The 17,325-nt window shown below is 37.3% G+C and overlaps 2 protein-coding genes across 2 annotated transcripts; one reads left to right on the forward strand and one right to left on the reverse strand.

Annotated features, from left to right (window-relative positions):
- Positions 1 to 4,462: 4,462 nt before the first annotated feature.
- Positions 4,463 to 9,273, reverse strand: si:dkey-30c15.2 (uncharacterized protein LOC558938 homolog). Its single transcript, XM_034141822.1, has 12 exons — positions 9,157 to 9,273; positions 8,989 to 9,032; positions 8,270 to 8,333; positions 8,039 to 8,170; positions 6,999 to 7,103; positions 6,859 to 6,908; positions 6,632 to 6,748; positions 6,466 to 6,511; positions 6,228 to 6,299; positions 5,910 to 6,063; positions 5,720 to 5,805; positions 4,463 to 5,628 (listed from the first exon to the last, which is right to left on the reverse strand). Exons 1-12 carry the CDS (start codon positions 9,187 to 9,189, stop codon positions 5,476 to 5,478), a joined length of 1,056 nt encoding a protein of 351 aa, XP_033997713.1. The 5' UTR covers positions 9,190 to 9,273; the 3' UTR covers positions 4,463 to 5,475.
- Positions 9,274 to 10,476: 1,203 nt separating this feature from the next.
- On the forward strand, positions 10,477 to 15,359 carry LOC117491571 (ADP-ribosylation factor 4-like). The gene is made up of 6 exons (XM_034141623.1): positions 10,477 to 10,680; positions 11,566 to 11,646; positions 11,740 to 11,849; positions 12,984 to 13,055; positions 13,709 to 13,834; positions 13,945 to 15,359. Exons 1-6 carry the CDS (start codon positions 10,614 to 10,616, stop codon positions 14,029 to 14,031), a joined length of 543 nt encoding a protein of 180 aa, XP_033997514.1. The 5' UTR covers positions 10,477 to 10,613; the 3' UTR covers positions 14,032 to 15,359.
- The last annotated feature ends 1,966 nt before the right edge of the window (positions 15,360 to 17,325 follow it).

The following is a 17,325-nucleotide window of genomic DNA, read 5'->3' on the forward strand; positions in this document are numbered from 1 at the left end:
AAATCAGCTCAGTTTTTTTTGTATGTGTTATTACCTGTATTAAAGAATAAATGCCTACATTTATGCACCATTGTTTTAGGAAAAATGTCATCCTGATACTGATATAGAGTCAGTTTTACACCAGATATTAAGCTACAGACCATTTTGGGATAGGATCACATCTTCGGCAAAGCTCGGACTTACATTTAGGAGGTTGCAATTTCTCCTTCTCCACTTCCTACCCCTCCAATTCCTGCACAATTGCTTGGACGACACCATTTTCAACCATGCCCTTCATTTTATTTGAAAATTCTATATCTTTAAAGTTTTATGACTCAATCGGTCAAGTGTCTCCTGGAGAAATGTTTTGCAATGATCATAAACTCGCACAGACTAAAGGTGAAAACAATACCACCGACATGCCGTCACGGTTGGTAAACACGCTGTTGTGCCTGGTTACTGTCAGCAACCGTCTGTCAGCTGTGTTGCTTACAGGAGGCAGGTGTGTGAGTTGAGGCGGGATCTTCCTAAAGGTGTGTCACACAAGTATGCTGGTTGGAACTTCCCATATAAAGTGAAATGTCAAAGTACGATGTTTTATAACATGATTAAATGAGCACAATAACATCAAACTGTTAACCTGCTTGATGGGAATAAAAACTAAATCTCAGTAATTTAGTTGGAATGCTGACACAGCATTCCAACTATCTGTTATGCTACGCACAAAATTCTTTATTATTCCGCCGGGTTATTTTGCGCTGCTTCTTCTCCCACATTGAACATCGCAGAAACTCCGTTCAAACATCAAAACGTTCAGCTCGGTTGGGAATCAATGGCTATTACTTTTATCATTCATAACTTTCATAATTCCAGAGATACATCCCATAATACATCCCATTTTTAACATGGAAGTCAATGGAGAACTCTTCAGACTTCAACAATCTTCATGCAACTTCAACTGCTAACTGCTCCTTCTTCAACTGCTAACTGCTCCTTCATACTTTCACTCAGAAACCTCATTCCAACTTTAAAATGTTTCACATCTTTCTGACATTATTCATGTATTACAACCTTGAAATCTGATTCTTACTTTTAGAGATATTAAACATTGTTCAGACCTTGGTAAAGAGGCCTTCTTCAGATTTTAGAGTGCGTGATGTCACAGCTAGAGTGGAGGACAGATTTAATTTTGCCTTCATATTTTCTTTTAAACCTGCCATAATTCCCAAACCCTACATTCCTGAGGCATAATCTTTCATGACAAACGTAGGAAAACATCTCGTAGCTTGAAAGATAAAAAAAAATAATTAAACAAAATGCCTCTTGAGGGCGTGAAGTGACAAAAACCTTCAACATGTCTCCATTAAAATCCATTGTAAATTCAGCCTCACCTTTCCCCACCACAGCAGCCGCACACCTTTAGTTAATCTGCCAAAAAGGCCACATTATTAACCCGAAAGTACACAAAAAGTACACTTCAGATGCTCAAGTTCCTTGACATGCTTCACGCTTTGAAATTTCACCGATATCTGTTACAGTTCTTCAACAAAACGTTCACATGTAACAGGTTTATCTCTCATTCAGAACAATGAAAATGCTTTCCTCTCACTAATCACCATGGAAACCTTTGATCTCTGGACACGTCGTTAGCTCAAATATAAACACCTGTGTCATGGAACACGATGATGTCATAACTCCAATTGACATAATTAGAGCAGCAGACTAATGACGTGGTCACTGGAGTTTAACAGACTGTCTCAGCCTATTCTTTTCTGTCTGATGGAGACTTCATACTGACTTCAACATGTTCCACATATTTTAGACATTATTGGTGACGTATGCTTTTAGTTCTAAAGTTTTCAGTTCAAATATTCTGCTGCTTTTTCATGCATTTAGACTTTTATTTTCTTGTTCTTATTTCACATTCAAGTCCCCTCTATTCATGAACCCTTTAAAGTACTCAGCCACACCACTTATATACCACGTGCGACTGTTGCTATGTCAGTTAATCTTTCAAATACAAGGTTGCTTGTTTGATTCAAGCTCTTGTAGTCAATATGTCAAGGTATTTATCCCTAACATCTTATCAGCTAACTAATGACACACACTCAGAGGATCTTTATAAACGTTTTAAGTATTGCACATCTTTAAACATGACTCTTATAAATCACTTTTAAAACCAGCGATGCACTACAGTGTCAGCTTTTCTAAAATAGAAACTTCAATGTTCACATCTTTCTAAATGATTCTACTTTTCAATGACCTACAAATAATGCTAATAATAATCCCATTTTCAATCTTCCAACTGTTCATATTTTTTGGTGAATCAACAAACCTGTTACAAATGTGTTGTTCAACTAATTTGAGCCTTTGCCACATTTATTTGATCACCATGGAAACCTTTGATCTCTGGACACGTCGTTAGCTCAAATATAAACACCTGTGTCATGGAACACGATGATGTCATAACTCCAACTGACATGCTCAGAGCAGCAGACTTCAGATAATGGTTAATGGTCCTGCCCTCAACAGCTCTACGTCAATTATGGGGTGTCATCATATGCCGTTTCCATGGAAACGCATCCCTCGCCATAAAACACGATGTTGCTGTAACTCCAATGGACACGGTCCGATCGTCCCCCAAACTTTGCTTGTATATCACCGGTCCATGCCTCAACAGCTCTGACATCTCACCATATGCCGTTTCCATGGAAACGCATCCCTCACCATAAAACACGATGATGTCGTAACGCCTATGAAAAGGGTCAAAACAGCACCACACTTCAGATAATGGTTAACGGTCCAGCCCTCAACAGCTCTACGTCAATTATGGGGTTTCATCATATGCCGTTTCCATGGAAACGCATCCCTCGCCATAAAAGACGATGTCGCTATAACTCCTATGAAAATGTTCAAAAAGTGCTCAAACTTCACATGTGTGCTAACAGTCCAGCCGTGAAGACATCTACGGGACAGTTTTGAGCTTTCTTCAAATGCCGTTGCCATGGCAACACAATGCTCGCCATGAAACACGGTTTTCTCATAATTTCAGTGAAAATGCTCCAAATGGCCCAAAACTTCACAGGTTTGGTAACGATGTAGCCATCAACGCATCTAACCGTATTATGGGATGTCATCAAATGCCGTTGGCATGGCGACAGATCATTCACCATCAAGTTAGTTCAAAAGTTTGCAGTTCAAATATTCTTCTGCTTTTCCAAGCCTTTTTACTTTCTTTTCTTCTCTCATCACACATTCAAGCCCCCAGTGTTCATGTATCATTTCAATCTAAATTCTTCACTTTCTTCTTACACATTACATTTCAGCATAGCAGTTTAGCGTCAGCTTTTCAGCGTAAAGCATTCCCACTAGCAATTTCTTCAGGAATTGGATTCTCTAGTGTTATCTTTAAGTCTGATGAAAAACAGTTGTGTACCAAACATCATCGAGTTGTAATAGATAAGTGGAACTTGGAGCACTGGAATGTGAAAGCTAAATATTTGATTATGAGTGCCAGCAATGACCTTGTAAAATGGTTCAACTGAGTTTCACTATAGTTTCTTATTATAACATGTTGTATCGCAATAATAATGTTGAGGAGAATCAGACAATGTAAAAAAGAAAATGCATATTGTAAAATCAGAGAAGTGTTTCTTTTTAGTTTTTTTTAATTCCCCAAAATGTATGTATTTTCTCACACGCCGCTTTGTGTTTAGTGTGCCACAATACTTAGATAACCTTGGAGCTGGAGGACAGAACACATTTGGAAATCCAGAGAGTCACTTCCAAGCCACCACCTCTGAGTCTACTGCAAATCTGTGGTTTATTCATCACATTCAGAAAACTCACTGGGCAGATAATTAATTGAGCAACTATGCATACACACAGACAATCATGAACATGCAGTGTTGTCACCACAGTACTGTATGTGTGTGTTTGTCAGTGAGCACTGTCATGTCACAATAATTAACACCATAATACACAGGACCAGCACAATAACAAGTATGACTATAGAGCCAACTAAAAATAGGGTATCATTAACATTATGATTTACAATTTTTTTCATTGCATTTTCTGCCCTTATATTCGAAGAAACACCATTTATTAAATCTCTATCTTTCCCAGGAGCTGTATTTCTGCTGAGTAAGGCTTTTCAGTTACACTCTGGAAGGAGCAAAGTCATTATTTTCATCACAATATCCATGAAAAGGACATCTGGGGGTACATCAGGTAATGGATAGCTGCAACTAACACTCAGGTGCAGGTTGCATGGCTTTTTATTACTGCACTGCATTAAAGTGACTCATCAATTTAAATGTGTGGGTATAAGCTTATCATATCAGCATATAGGGGTATTTGTTATACCTTCCTTATCTTAATTAATAGCAAACTGAGAGAAGAAAAACAAAGCTCTGATAAATGGAACAACATTTATTTCTTAACAGGCAAGAAAACACATCTAATATCTATGATGTATCCCTGTCTGTTTCAATAGGGCAATTGCTAAAAAAAATTAATCCTTGTGTTATGTTTAACCCTCATGTTTTAATATTTGCCTCAACCCTATGATATAGGTGACTGTGTGGCCTTCAACAAAGAATGTGAACATCAAGTTATTTTTACAGTACGGTACATTAGTGAGTCAGGTGATTACTACACAATACTGTAACTGTACACGTTGGCCTGTTCCCTGTCAATCATTAAAAGAGAGTTCAACTCTGAGACAAAGGCACACACACACACACACGCTTAAACATGACCATGGAGTATACGTTATTACACATGAAATCTGAACTTTTGTGCTGTGATGGTTGTGCGGTTGTGTGTGTGCGGACAGCAATATAACAATATGCCTCTTGTGTGACCTGCGTTACACAATCAAACACTATTCTTTATAAGGTACACACAGACATGACACAGCAGATATTGTGTTCCTTCTTGTGTGTGCAGCAACGCAGTATTCCTCACTGTTCTAAATGCAGACTGAACTCTGTGACAGTGTAGGTGACACAGACTTCTAAACGGTGAACACAGATTATGCAACCCCAACAGTTGTGGGGTTTGCAAGTCAATCAAAACAATTATTGACTTGAACTAGAGAGTACTGAGGGACCATTTCATATCAAGAACAAATAAATGCAACAATTGGTTAAGCAGCTCCTTTTCAAATAATATAAACACATTTTACATCGTAATAAAACATTAAAGACATATATAAATACAACACAATTGATGCACTATAATTTTCCCCACTCAGACCAAAAATTATACTTTATGCGACAATGACAGAAAACAGCAGCACTGCATTAGTTGAGCTTTTTCACAAGTATTTTTTGTGTCCTTCATCGTATTGTTTTTTTATCTTCAGTCCATGTTGTTCTTCCGTCACAATGGACATTAATTCTTTAAGTGTTCTGGCATGCAGTCAGTCTTCCTCAGGCCTGTGTGTTGTCCCCGCAGCAAAACAATGTCTCTCGATGCGTTTAAAGTCAACAATCAAAGAGAGGTCGGCATTGATTCATCGAAGAAGGCAATGTGTTCGTGTGTCACTAGCGGTGTATTCTCCCCAAGAACGGCCTGCGTGAAGTTGGGCCGTCTCCAGGCGTAAACCATACTGTTCAGGAAGCCTTGCAGGGACACACTGGCAGCCTGAAATAAACACAAACATCAATATAACATGCAACTCAGATATCAGATCATGTTTAAATATGTTTTTCATTTGAAATCTTATGAAACGTACCTGTATCATATAAATACCAAATAGGCTGCGTTGTTGAATGCTTGGTGTCCAGATCATCAGGGTAGACAGCAGAATGAGAACAAGTGCTACAGCAGGAAAGAACACAAAGCATTAATTTGATGTTGATTTGAAGCTGATGACGTCTATTTCATTGGCTCTGGTGTGCGTGTGCGCCTCTGTGTGTGTTTACCTGGGGCCCAGCAGAGTAAGATGACCAACACCATATTTCTTGATGTTGAAAACACTCTTTTGAATCTCCTTATTGAACGTCCATCTCCCTCCACAGGGAAAAGTCCTTGCAGCTCATGTCTCTCATACCATTTACCAACCTTATAGTATATAACCTGAAACAAAAAAAGGTTACAGTCTGCTTTCACCCAAGTATGTATGACTCAAGGTTTAAGATAACATTTTTAAAATAGACAATCATAAAAGTAGATCTATGGATTATTTAATAAAACTGTAAAAAAATAATAATCTTAAAATGATGTAATTTCTTATGACTTACAGAGGAAGATATCATCACTGGTATCACAACAAGGAAAAGAATAACTCTGATGGAAATGTCATGAGTTATCTCCTGGTAAAGAAAGAAAATGTTATGTTAGCACAAACACACTGCAAATGATATACCAGTCAAATATAGTCAAATATAATTTATAAAAATGGTGTAAATAAACACTGTAAATTCAAATTAATGTATACACAAAAGGCCTTAAAGTCTCATGAGACAGTTTTATACTCACGTCTTCAGAGCAGAACTTTCTCCCGACATGCAAGAACAATATACAACTGAGAAAAGAAACAATCAGACATTTCAGAATTGCATGAGAACGGATGTTTTCTCTCTCCTGTAACTCATTTTAAAGTAGTCACTTTAGAAGTAGCTATTAATAAAGCTTGTGTGCTCACCTAGTGCAGTATTTGCTGTCGTTACGGACAATTGTTGAGATCTCATTGAGTGGAATCAATGGGGCACTATTTTTGGGAGTGAGCACATATGCTAAGTATAATGCAATCGGGAACAACCTGTAATATAAGACAAACAAAAACACATAATTACATTTTGTATAACAGGGATAAGAAACACAAAGTCTGGAAAGTTAATTAAACGTATAATACGCTGTTGACCAACTCACCATACAATGGCATAAACAGGAATCGTGACTATTCTCCTTCTGCACTGAGTCTGTAAATCAGATGGATAGGGATAAATAATTAAATCAATTCTGTTTTTTTTTGTCCATATTCAAATCCACAAATGCAGTGGACGCCTCACCTGTCCTCCCTCATCCTCTGTGGGTCTTGCTCTCCACCCTTGTATTGCATTCTTTGACTCCCATGCATAAACCCCCATCAGCAGAAATGATATAAAATAAAACGTCTGGAAAGGATTGGACAAACCGACAAAGATACAAAAGTTAAATATAACAATAAGTTGCAAAATATACACCGATTAAAATATGACAAGTAGCAGTGTGAATCTTGAATCAGTTAAGCCGTCCCAATTTTGCTTGTAAATTAAATCCGATATCTATTTTTCAACTATTTAAAAAATAAAAAATGTTCCTACTAATAGTTTGTCTGAAGAGATTTTAATTATTTATTGGCCAACTTGGGTGTTTTGAGAACATAACAGAATTTCCAATTTTATACTTAGTTCACTTATTTATTTATTTTTGATCAACTCAGAAATGTTAACTCAGAGTTTATTTTACTTTATTTTACTTTATTTCACTTTTACTAATTTACTTTCTGGTCTATATTTTCAGAAAAAACCCACAATCTGAACTAAATGGAATTCAGTTACACAGTTTGAGTTCCTTCATCAAATACTTTTCCATGTTAAAATCTATAGTCTACCCTTAAATGTTATTACCTTAAAATACATTAAAATGTGTGTATTCAGTAAATATGTAAGATTTAAGTTGATGCGATTTACATAAAGAGTTTCGGGAACACCTATTGTAAAGTCTTAAAAACAATTAAAATAGCATTGGGCTTCATCTTTCTATCTCAGAAATCAGTGCACAGAGGCATTTGCATTACTAAACTTGTCACGGCAAAAGTGCTGACCACTTTGCAACACCAGGAACAATCCTCAGGGAACTCCTGCAGTGATTTGATTAGATAATGAGATAATGATCTGATCCTCAACCCGCTGGGAAGTACCAACATTTAGTCAGGTTTTTACCCTCAACTTCCCCACCTTGTTTTCGAAGGTTACAATGCAAATTTTAACCCCTTCACCCACCAGGAAAGCAATATTTATTTGAAGAGGCGAGAGGCTTTAACCAAGTGAAAGTAATTGTTCCTCACCAGTGACATCGGCAAGCCATAATGGCAGATGACTTCATTGTTGTTTGGCCTCACTTTGTTCAGGACACTGGTGGACAAGAGGATCAGAGCAGCCAGGAGGTCTGCTAGGGCAAGCTGTACCAGAAGGTGCACCTGCAAACAATACAAAAATAAAACAACAGTATAAAAAAGAAACAACAACAAACTATCAAAAGTATAAAAACATATGTATATTTGTATTTACTGAATCACCTGTTTCTTTAGATTCCTCCATCTCACTATGGAAACCAGCAGGACAGAAAAACTCCCAATCACACTGCAAATAATAAGAAATATTCAATGTGGCAAAATGATATTGGCACAACATTACTTTTAGTATATTTCTTATAAGGCTTATAATGATTGATGAACATAAAGTTGAAACTCATGGTATTTGGCACAAAACCAACACTAAACCGAAGCCAAGAAGTTTTTATTGCAAAAGTCGGTGTGAATGACATATCTCAGACGCATGTGACACCTGCATATAAAATGACATAAACCTCCTGGCTTAATACTAACTAACCAATGTGATTTGTTACCCGCTTGCCCTCCGTCTTATTGTTTTGCTTTCTTTATCAAAAGCAAAAGAAAGAAATCAAGAGATAATAAAGTAATACACAGCTCACAAGGCTGATGGAGTACAGTGATGGACGTTTTTTAAAAGAATAAGAAGCTACAATTGACCTGTGAGCTTTAAGTCTGTTCTGACTATTACATTTACATGGTGGCAGTATCGTTAATACAACAGTAACGTAGGGTAAGAACACAGGAGGAATTCAAAAAGAAAACATATGCTCCCGCTTCAGCTAACATGTTGCCTTGCTGGTTTGGCAAACCTCTCCACAATGAGAAGAATGGAAGTTTAAGATTATGATTCTGCTGATAGAGAACGCTTACTGTACAATGTTGAAATATGTGAAGCATATTACCTGAGAGTGAGTAACCCTATGTACTCTTTAGTGAGAAAATCAATCTGAAAAACAGAATTCAAACATTACATCAGAAATGTCCTTATTATTTCTCTCCTAAAAGCTTCTATTAAAATATGCTCTTTTAATGTTCTATTTATTCATGAACTGAACAGTGTTAATGCCTACCTGCTCTGCACTCAGTAAACCATGGTCCTCCATGGTAAATATCAAGTTATCAGTCTATTCAAAACTCACACTCTGTTCCTGCACAGGTACACCCTTCTCCATACCTGGCCTTTGTCGATATATGTATTTGGATCCAAGCACACATCTATAAAAGTATGCACCTTGTCACATGCTGCTGCTTTGACTCCACCTGTTTTCAGAATAGTTAGTGCCACTCTTTAGAGACATGGGACTTCCCAGGTACAATTGGAATATTCCCTGTCTTACCTCCAGTCTCTCAAGAAATTAAAACACTTACAGGAAACAGAAATACCGTGAAACTGAATTTCCAACCATTTTCCAAGGACTTTTACCTTCTTTTTCCTACCAAAATAAAATGCCCATGCTTGTGTTTTCCCGTACATGTATATTATCTATTCTCATAAGAATGTCTCTGTAATTAATTACATTGATACACAACTGCTGTATACACACTAACACACACAGGGCTTTGAAGCACAGTGACTCTGAACTAGGGCTGCTCGATTATGGCAAAAATCATAATCTCGATTATTTGGGTCAATAATTGATATCACGATTATTAAAAACGATTATCCATTTACTTTGAAAACATCCATTTATTGCAAAAAGAATTTGAACAGTTTGTTTTTAATAGTTGATCACCCTGAACTGTAAGTATAATTCAACTGAAAAACCAATAAAAAAAAAAATTGATAATAATAATCGTTTTATTTCGATTATGTTGTTTTCATAATCGTTGCAAGCCAAAATCGTAATTGCGATTAAAATACGATTAATTGAGCAGCCCTAATCTGAACTCAGTACTCAAGATACCGTGTATTATACTTTATACAGTATGGTAGTATTATATCATTATACATCACTATTACTTGTAGACTTTTTGCACTACTTTTTATTTTGTATTTTGTATTTTATTATATATGTTGGATTGTTGGAGGAGCTCAGGTCATAAGATTGTCATTGCCATTTCTACACTGTAGCTTTGTGTATGTGACAATAACACCTTTGAATCTTGAATCTTGAAAGAACGGTAAAGTCTGTGTTACAGAGCTATCTAGTGGTAGGAATCGGCCTTGCATTTTGGCCTGCTACAAACCTTTAAAAAGCTAACTTTTTTTCAGTGTTTAGGACGGACAAAACTATTGATGATGGCGCAGGGTATACTGTACAAATGGGGCAGGGTATATTGTACGAATGGGGCAACTTAAATGTGTTCGGAATAAACAAATAATGCATTGAAAAGTCATTGTCCACAGATGTTGACGTATGTCGATAAAGTTTATTCAAAGTGATGACGTCGTGGATTCCACGTTGGCCCGGACGTGGCAGTCGGCAGACCTCAGAGGAGCTGTACCCGGATCAGTGTGAAACGACCACACGTCGCTGCTGCCTGGCTAATATCAGTTCTTCATTAATTCTAACAGCATCAGCCAGCCATGGGGCTCACTATCTCTTCACTCTTCGACCGTTTCTTTGGCAAAAAACAAATGAGGATTTTGATGGGTGAGTGAAAGCTACGTTAGTGAGGGGGTTCGGTTTTTAGCTTTAGCTTTAGATAAAGTAGCTAACGTTAGCTAGTCGTTGATGAGCTTTCAATAGCATTGCAGTTATCAAACTTTTAAAGTATAACATTGGGACAGAAGCGGCATACAAATACAACTTAGAACGATGTAATGATTGTGACTGTGGAAACTAAAGGATACAATAATAATATAAAGTGTTCAGTGAGCTTCACGTCACGTTAGCTAGTTTTAGGGTTTGGCAGTGAAGACTGTCAACGACAACTATCCAGAACATTTCTTAATTACCAGTTAAGCCCCGTGCCCCCGGTACAAAGTAAAATCTTTGACACTGTAAGATATTTGAATGAAGGCTTTGGAGTTAACTTTTAACGATTAATTACTTCCAAACAGTATTTTAACTTTGTATTCATTCGGGAGATAATGAACGGTTGTCAGTGACATTATTATAAACATAACATGTTGGCTGATATGAGTTCACCTAACTTGAATTTAGACGGTAACCTGTTCTGTACTTTGTAGTTTGTACTTTGTTTAACTTGTTTGGTGACGCTAACTAACTCCTTGTGACGACTGTTTTGCGTCATGTTTCAGTCCCGTATCCGGATTGTTGGGCAATGATAGTTTTTAAAGTTAAATAAAGACCAAGATAGTTTTTAATAACAGTGGGCATTCCTTCCACTAGAAGTGATTCATGAAAATGGCTCAGTACACATGCATTGTGTGTGCAGTCATATGTAAGCCCTCTGCTGTCTAATGATTAGACTTATAGGAAACGCCTGTTATGCAATTTACAGCATCCATATCTATTAACTCCTAATCTCTCCTGATAAAAATGTTTACCTTTTGTTCACATTTTCTCCTGTAGTTGGCCTTGATGCTGCCGGAAAAACGACTATCTTGTACAAATTGAAGCTTGGGGAAATTGTGACCACCATTCCAACCATTGGTAAGAGACACTCCAACAGTTACTATTACTTTTGACAAATTAAACTTTGTATTCAGTGTTATTAAATATGCCCCTTATCTTTCCCCCGGAAAGGTTTCAATGTGGAGACAGTAGAATATAAGAATATCAGCTTCACCGTGTGGGATGTGGGCGGCCAGGACAAGATCAGACCCCTCTGGAGACATTACTTCCAAAACACACAGGTATGACAGATGTGACTGCGCCGATGCTGACCGCCCATGTTTAATATAATAACTGTAGTGTCGAGGAGGAGCAGCAGTATTACGCAACTGTAAAATGCTTCTTCTCTGATCACCAAGTAAAGATATTTGATTACATTACTGATCAACCAGAACTCATCAAAGTATGATGCTGCAGCTTCATCAAGTAGACACATATTTCTAAAGGGGCCACAGATTCCACTTAATGCCATTTGTACTTGTGTATTAATTTGTGTACACACAAACACACACACACATACACACACACACACATACACACACACACACACACACATACACACACACACACACATACACACACACACACACACACACTTGTGAACCAAGATAAGATGGACCTTTATTAATCCTGTGGGGAAATTCAGTAGTTTAACAGCAACAGGGTAAGGATGAAAAACAGGACAGTCCAGATTCACACAGATTAATACAATTCAAATCAAAGATACAAATTAAAAATGATAAAATAAGAAATGAATTAAAATGAACATATATACATATTAGGTCATATATACATATTAGATATATTTACACGTGTGTGTGAAAACGGTGTGTATTTTATGTCCAGTAATTGTGTCACAAAGCTTTATGTTCTTGTTTTCCTCTGGCTACATTGGGGCTGTTTGTAAAAGTAAATACATTTCAAACTATATTAATATTAATGCTCTGAATGTTGTATGGAGAACCTTTCTTACTGTGATTGTTTAACCCAGATCATTCCTTCATTAGCCAAACTATTAAATGTTTTTTTTGGTAACAAATCTCCAAACTGTACTCCTCTCCCAATTACTGTTGTAGTTGTTCTTGGATTATATTCAATAATTAGCCATTTCTACACATCTGATAATGGTAAACTGTACATAACTACACTACAAAACAACATTTTAGTCTTTATAAATGAATTTACTCACTAAAAGTTATTTTCAGAATAAATTGATTGTCAAGTCTATAAAATGTATTTTAAAAAAAAATGGAAGAATATCAGCATAACAGTTTTCTATATTCAAAAGTGACGTCTTCGAATGTCTATAGCCAAAGATATACAGCTCACTATCACCGAAGATCAACTAACCTCGTTGATTTCTTTTTCTGACCTAGGGCCTCATCTTCGTGGTAGACAGCAATGACAGAGAAAGAGTGACAGAGTCTTCAGAGGAGCTTCAGAAGATGGTTGGTATTAAATATGTTCAGCATGACATGGACTGAATATTGTTCTCTGTGCAGGGATGAATTACAGAGAGCTTCGTCATTTGGCATTATTGTTGTGACATGCAGAGTTGTTGTCTCATGTTGTGACGTAGGTAAATCAAAGTGAATATAACAGTGTCAACCCTACATTGGATGACAAGCCTTTAAACCAAAAACAACATGATCTGTTCATGAAGATATTGCGTGGTTAACCCATGAATTTCGAAATCATTGTGTAACCTTGTCGACTTCTACTGAGCACATCAACAATACAAGTGCCAGATTGCCTTAATTCTCACTTGATAAACGCAGTACACCGAGTCAGTGTAACAAAAAATGACTGAAGTAAACACTCCATGAAATGTCCCTTCAGTAGGTTATAATGTTTGCATTTTATTCATTGTAATCAAGTTTTTATTTTTACCCTGGATTTTTGTCGATGCCTAAAACTATCAAATGTTTAAAACAATTTAGAACCGACTCTTTTTCCTTCTAGCATTTTGAGTGTTTGAATGTATTGACCACCTGCAAAATAGGTCTGCAGGGCTTGAACCAGGGACATTGTAAAGCTATAGTCAGCTTCTCAGATCCCTAATATTAGAGCTGATGTACTAATCTATCGTCTGCCCCTCTAGTTGACGGAGGACGAGTTGAAAGACGCCGTTTTGCTGGTGTTTGCTAACAAACAGGACCTTCCCAATGCCTTACCAGTCAGCGAACTTACAGAAAAACTCGGCCTACAAGCCCTCCGCAACAAAAATGTAAGTAAACATGCTCCGTATACACCGGAGTGTAATTTGTAATCATGTGCAGAGTTCCATTTATATTTCTTCCATATGTAACTCACGTCATATCCTCTTTGTCCCCACAGTGGCACATCCAGTCAACCTGCGCCACCCAGGGCAGCGGGCTGTACGAAGGACTCAACTGGCTGTCCGAGGCCTTGACCAAGAACTAAAGAAGGATCAGCTGGAGAGATGAGAGAGAAATACTGAACCCAACAGGACGGGAGGGAAGGCACAGACATTAAATCCAGAAACATTTGGCCTTCCAGCACCAATGTTCACAAAAAGGACAAGGCTGGAGGACAACATGTAATCATCTTTGGAACATTTTTAATTACTTTTTTTCCTTCTTTTATTATCAATGATATTACCATATTATCTTTTGACATAGTTTCTATTTTTCTCCTATCGTTCCTAAGCTCTTTAAACGGCGATATGTTGTACTGACACATTCAGTTGCATGATGAGCAAATGGCCTGTTAGGGAAATGTCATGGAAACAATGCAAAGAATAATGGGAGGTGTTTTCCACTCTAAACCCTGGCTCCTGTCTAGGCAGCATTTGCATTAATTGACCACTTTTATAATTTTTGGACTTTCTTACAGCCATTGTGGAGCCTAGGTTGGGGGTATGATAATATACCTAGAGCTTCGAGAAGGACAACTTGTCGGCTGCCTCAGGCTGTTCCTCTCTGCATCCCCTCGTGGATATTTGACTCCCTTTGCGCTGCACTGCTATGTCTCATGCCAACTCATTTCTTTGAGGGCCTTTAGCTCGCAGAATGAGAAGGATGACGATTGCAGCAATTAGTTGGTAGTGTGAAACCACGTGGCCTCCGAGTAAATGCATCCAAAAAGGAACTTTGTGCCTTCTGGTCCTTCGAAATCACAAAATCTGAGTAATCCTTTCCTTATCTCATTCTGAGGTCATGCTCCCTCACACGATGCTTTAGTGACTTCTGCTTTTGAAAGACAAATAATGGGTTAAGACATTTCCTTTTGTTCTGCAATGTGTACTGAGGTTCAGTAAAACCCCCTTTCTGAGTGTAGATAGCTTCTTTACAACTTGTCTCCACGATGAACCAGGTTTTCTTCCTGTTTGAACATTTGTGGATCTGCACTCCTTTTCCTCCTTTTTCTGATGGCTACCATGAAGAAGGTTTTGATTAAATGTCAGTTCTTCAATTTACTTTAACGGAAAATCTCTTTTACCCTAAAACGAGGAAGGAAGCGTCTTTTCAGTTTTCACACGACAATGTTGTGTGACACAGTAAAGTAGCATGTTTTTTGTTGTTTGAGTTTGTTGTACTTTCTGAAGGTTAATACTGTATTATAATCTTAATTTTTCTACCCCTCTTGAAATACAAATACACAGCTGGCCTTTAGTTTGTTTTTGTGTATACATTCCAACCTATGCTTGCAGATCCTGGAGCTGCCACTTAAAATTAGCAAAATAATATTTTACAAAAAAGCTCTGAATAAAGACAATGTTTAAAAAAGAGTATGCGTTTTGGAATCCACTCATTGTTGATGACGGCAGTTGTCACTTTTCTCTGGACTTTAAGTTGTTACTCATTAAAAGCATCGTGACATTTTTCACATTTTTACATTTTCAAATGTAGTTTCATAATTGCTCAAAAATTCCAGTTGTCTTTTATCAGGAAATGAGCATTTCAAGAGGAAGTGCTGTTTACTTCTGAGACTAAAAAACGCTCTTCATACAGAAAACAGACAATATGATTATAAAAAAACTGTACAATACTCCAAACTAAGGTGAGACGCATTCAGGGTCAGTGGGGTGGAGCAGTTTGAGAATCCTGAACCCTTTTGTATTTTTCTCCATGAGACTGTTGTGGTTTTATCAAAACCACTAAACTTCCTCAAATGTGCAGCTTTGTGGTAATATTCATTTGTTTAAGGTAATCTGCACCACGAAAAGCACTGCTTCTTTATGTGGAAAATAGCCCTTAGCAGGTTAGCTAAGGTATTACTTGCTCAGTAATTTAAAGGATATGGATGTGAATAAGCTTTACTGGAAACCAACAATTGGACGGTTGAAAGCAATATCCCTGAAACGCCCATCAATGCTATTCAGAGGCAGCAAGCCAACATTACCCAACATGCAGCTGTCCATTGTTCTGACTTCTAATGACATTAAATGATTAAGAATGGCAGGGACAAACCACCATGTTAATCTACATGTGGTGGTGTTTGCTGCATGTTAAAGTCAGGAAATGATTGCTGGCTTTTTGTGAAAGTGGACAGTTAGTTTCCAAAAACACCCAACTGGCTCTCATAAAGTAACATAACTAAATATTGACATTATAGTACAGCGGATAAGCTCTCATATTATAACAATTGTGCATTTTATGAGAAAAGCATGACATTTCTAACATAGTTAGTGCATACCATAAGGTTTATTTTCAGATGTGGAGGGAAGTCAGACTTGACCTGTGAGGACCGTGAGAGGTCAAATCCAAGATGGCCGCCAGTCAAGAAAATGCATTTAGGTGAAGATAAAGGTAGAAATTGACCAAAAATAAGCTGTCAAACAGTTGAAATTTGGTGTGTGTGTGTGGCAGATGGCGCAGTTATGTATTGTATTTAATTTTTGTTGAAGTATTTCACTAAAAAGCAACCTTAGCAAAACAGGAAATTATGTCAAATTCATATTTTAAGAATTAGCAAGCACCTATCTATTTTCAAACGTTTTATTTAGCTAATGTTGCAATTGTTGCAAAATCGCTACTGTATTTTTTTAATGCGAAATATATATGGATGGATACAACCCTATCCAAATTAAGTTTATTATCAGAGATATTTAAGTTAATTGATTTTCTACATAAAAGGAAGGCTCCTTGCACATTTGCTTGAGCTTGAATTTAGTTCACCTTATAGTATAGTCCCTGTTCATCCCTTTATAACCATTTATTGCCACCACGACAACGAAATGGTGTGCATAATATATATTTTAAAAGTAATAATTCCAATATTATGTCCTGCTCGGATAAAACTTGTTATATCCTTAGAGTCATTTAAAATGAGTTTTTTTCTCCATACCATGGAGTCTAAATGGGTAAACCTTTGTATTTGTAATTGTACAGCCATGCTAGGACAAACAAATCCCCTTTTCCCATGTTCTCTCTGTACTCTCTGTCACACACACAACATACATAACCCTTTCTTTGCATGACCTCTTAGTGTCCATGTGAGCCACTAAAGAACAGAAAAAAAGCTGCGCTACCTTGGGCGTTTTATAGGTGGACAGGCAGGGAATCGAACCCCAACCCTCTATAAGTGGAAAGGGACAGCGGTGAACCTTGTAGTTGAGTGCAGCCCTTTGTAACAGCGAGGGTTAAGAGAGCTGTTTGTGCTCTACATGGAACTGTTTTCCATCTCCCTCTTTGGTTTACATTCTTTCAGCAGTTTGTCCCTCTCTAAACCTTTCTGTTCCCCATTCTTCTTTCT

Source organism: Trematomus bernacchii, unplaced genomic scaffold (genome assembly GCF_902827165.1).
Source record: "Trematomus bernacchii unplaced genomic scaffold, fTreBer1.1, whole genome shotgun sequence".
NCBI classification, from domain to species: Eukaryota; Metazoa; Chordata; class Actinopteri; order Perciformes; family Nototheniidae; genus Trematomus; species Trematomus bernacchii.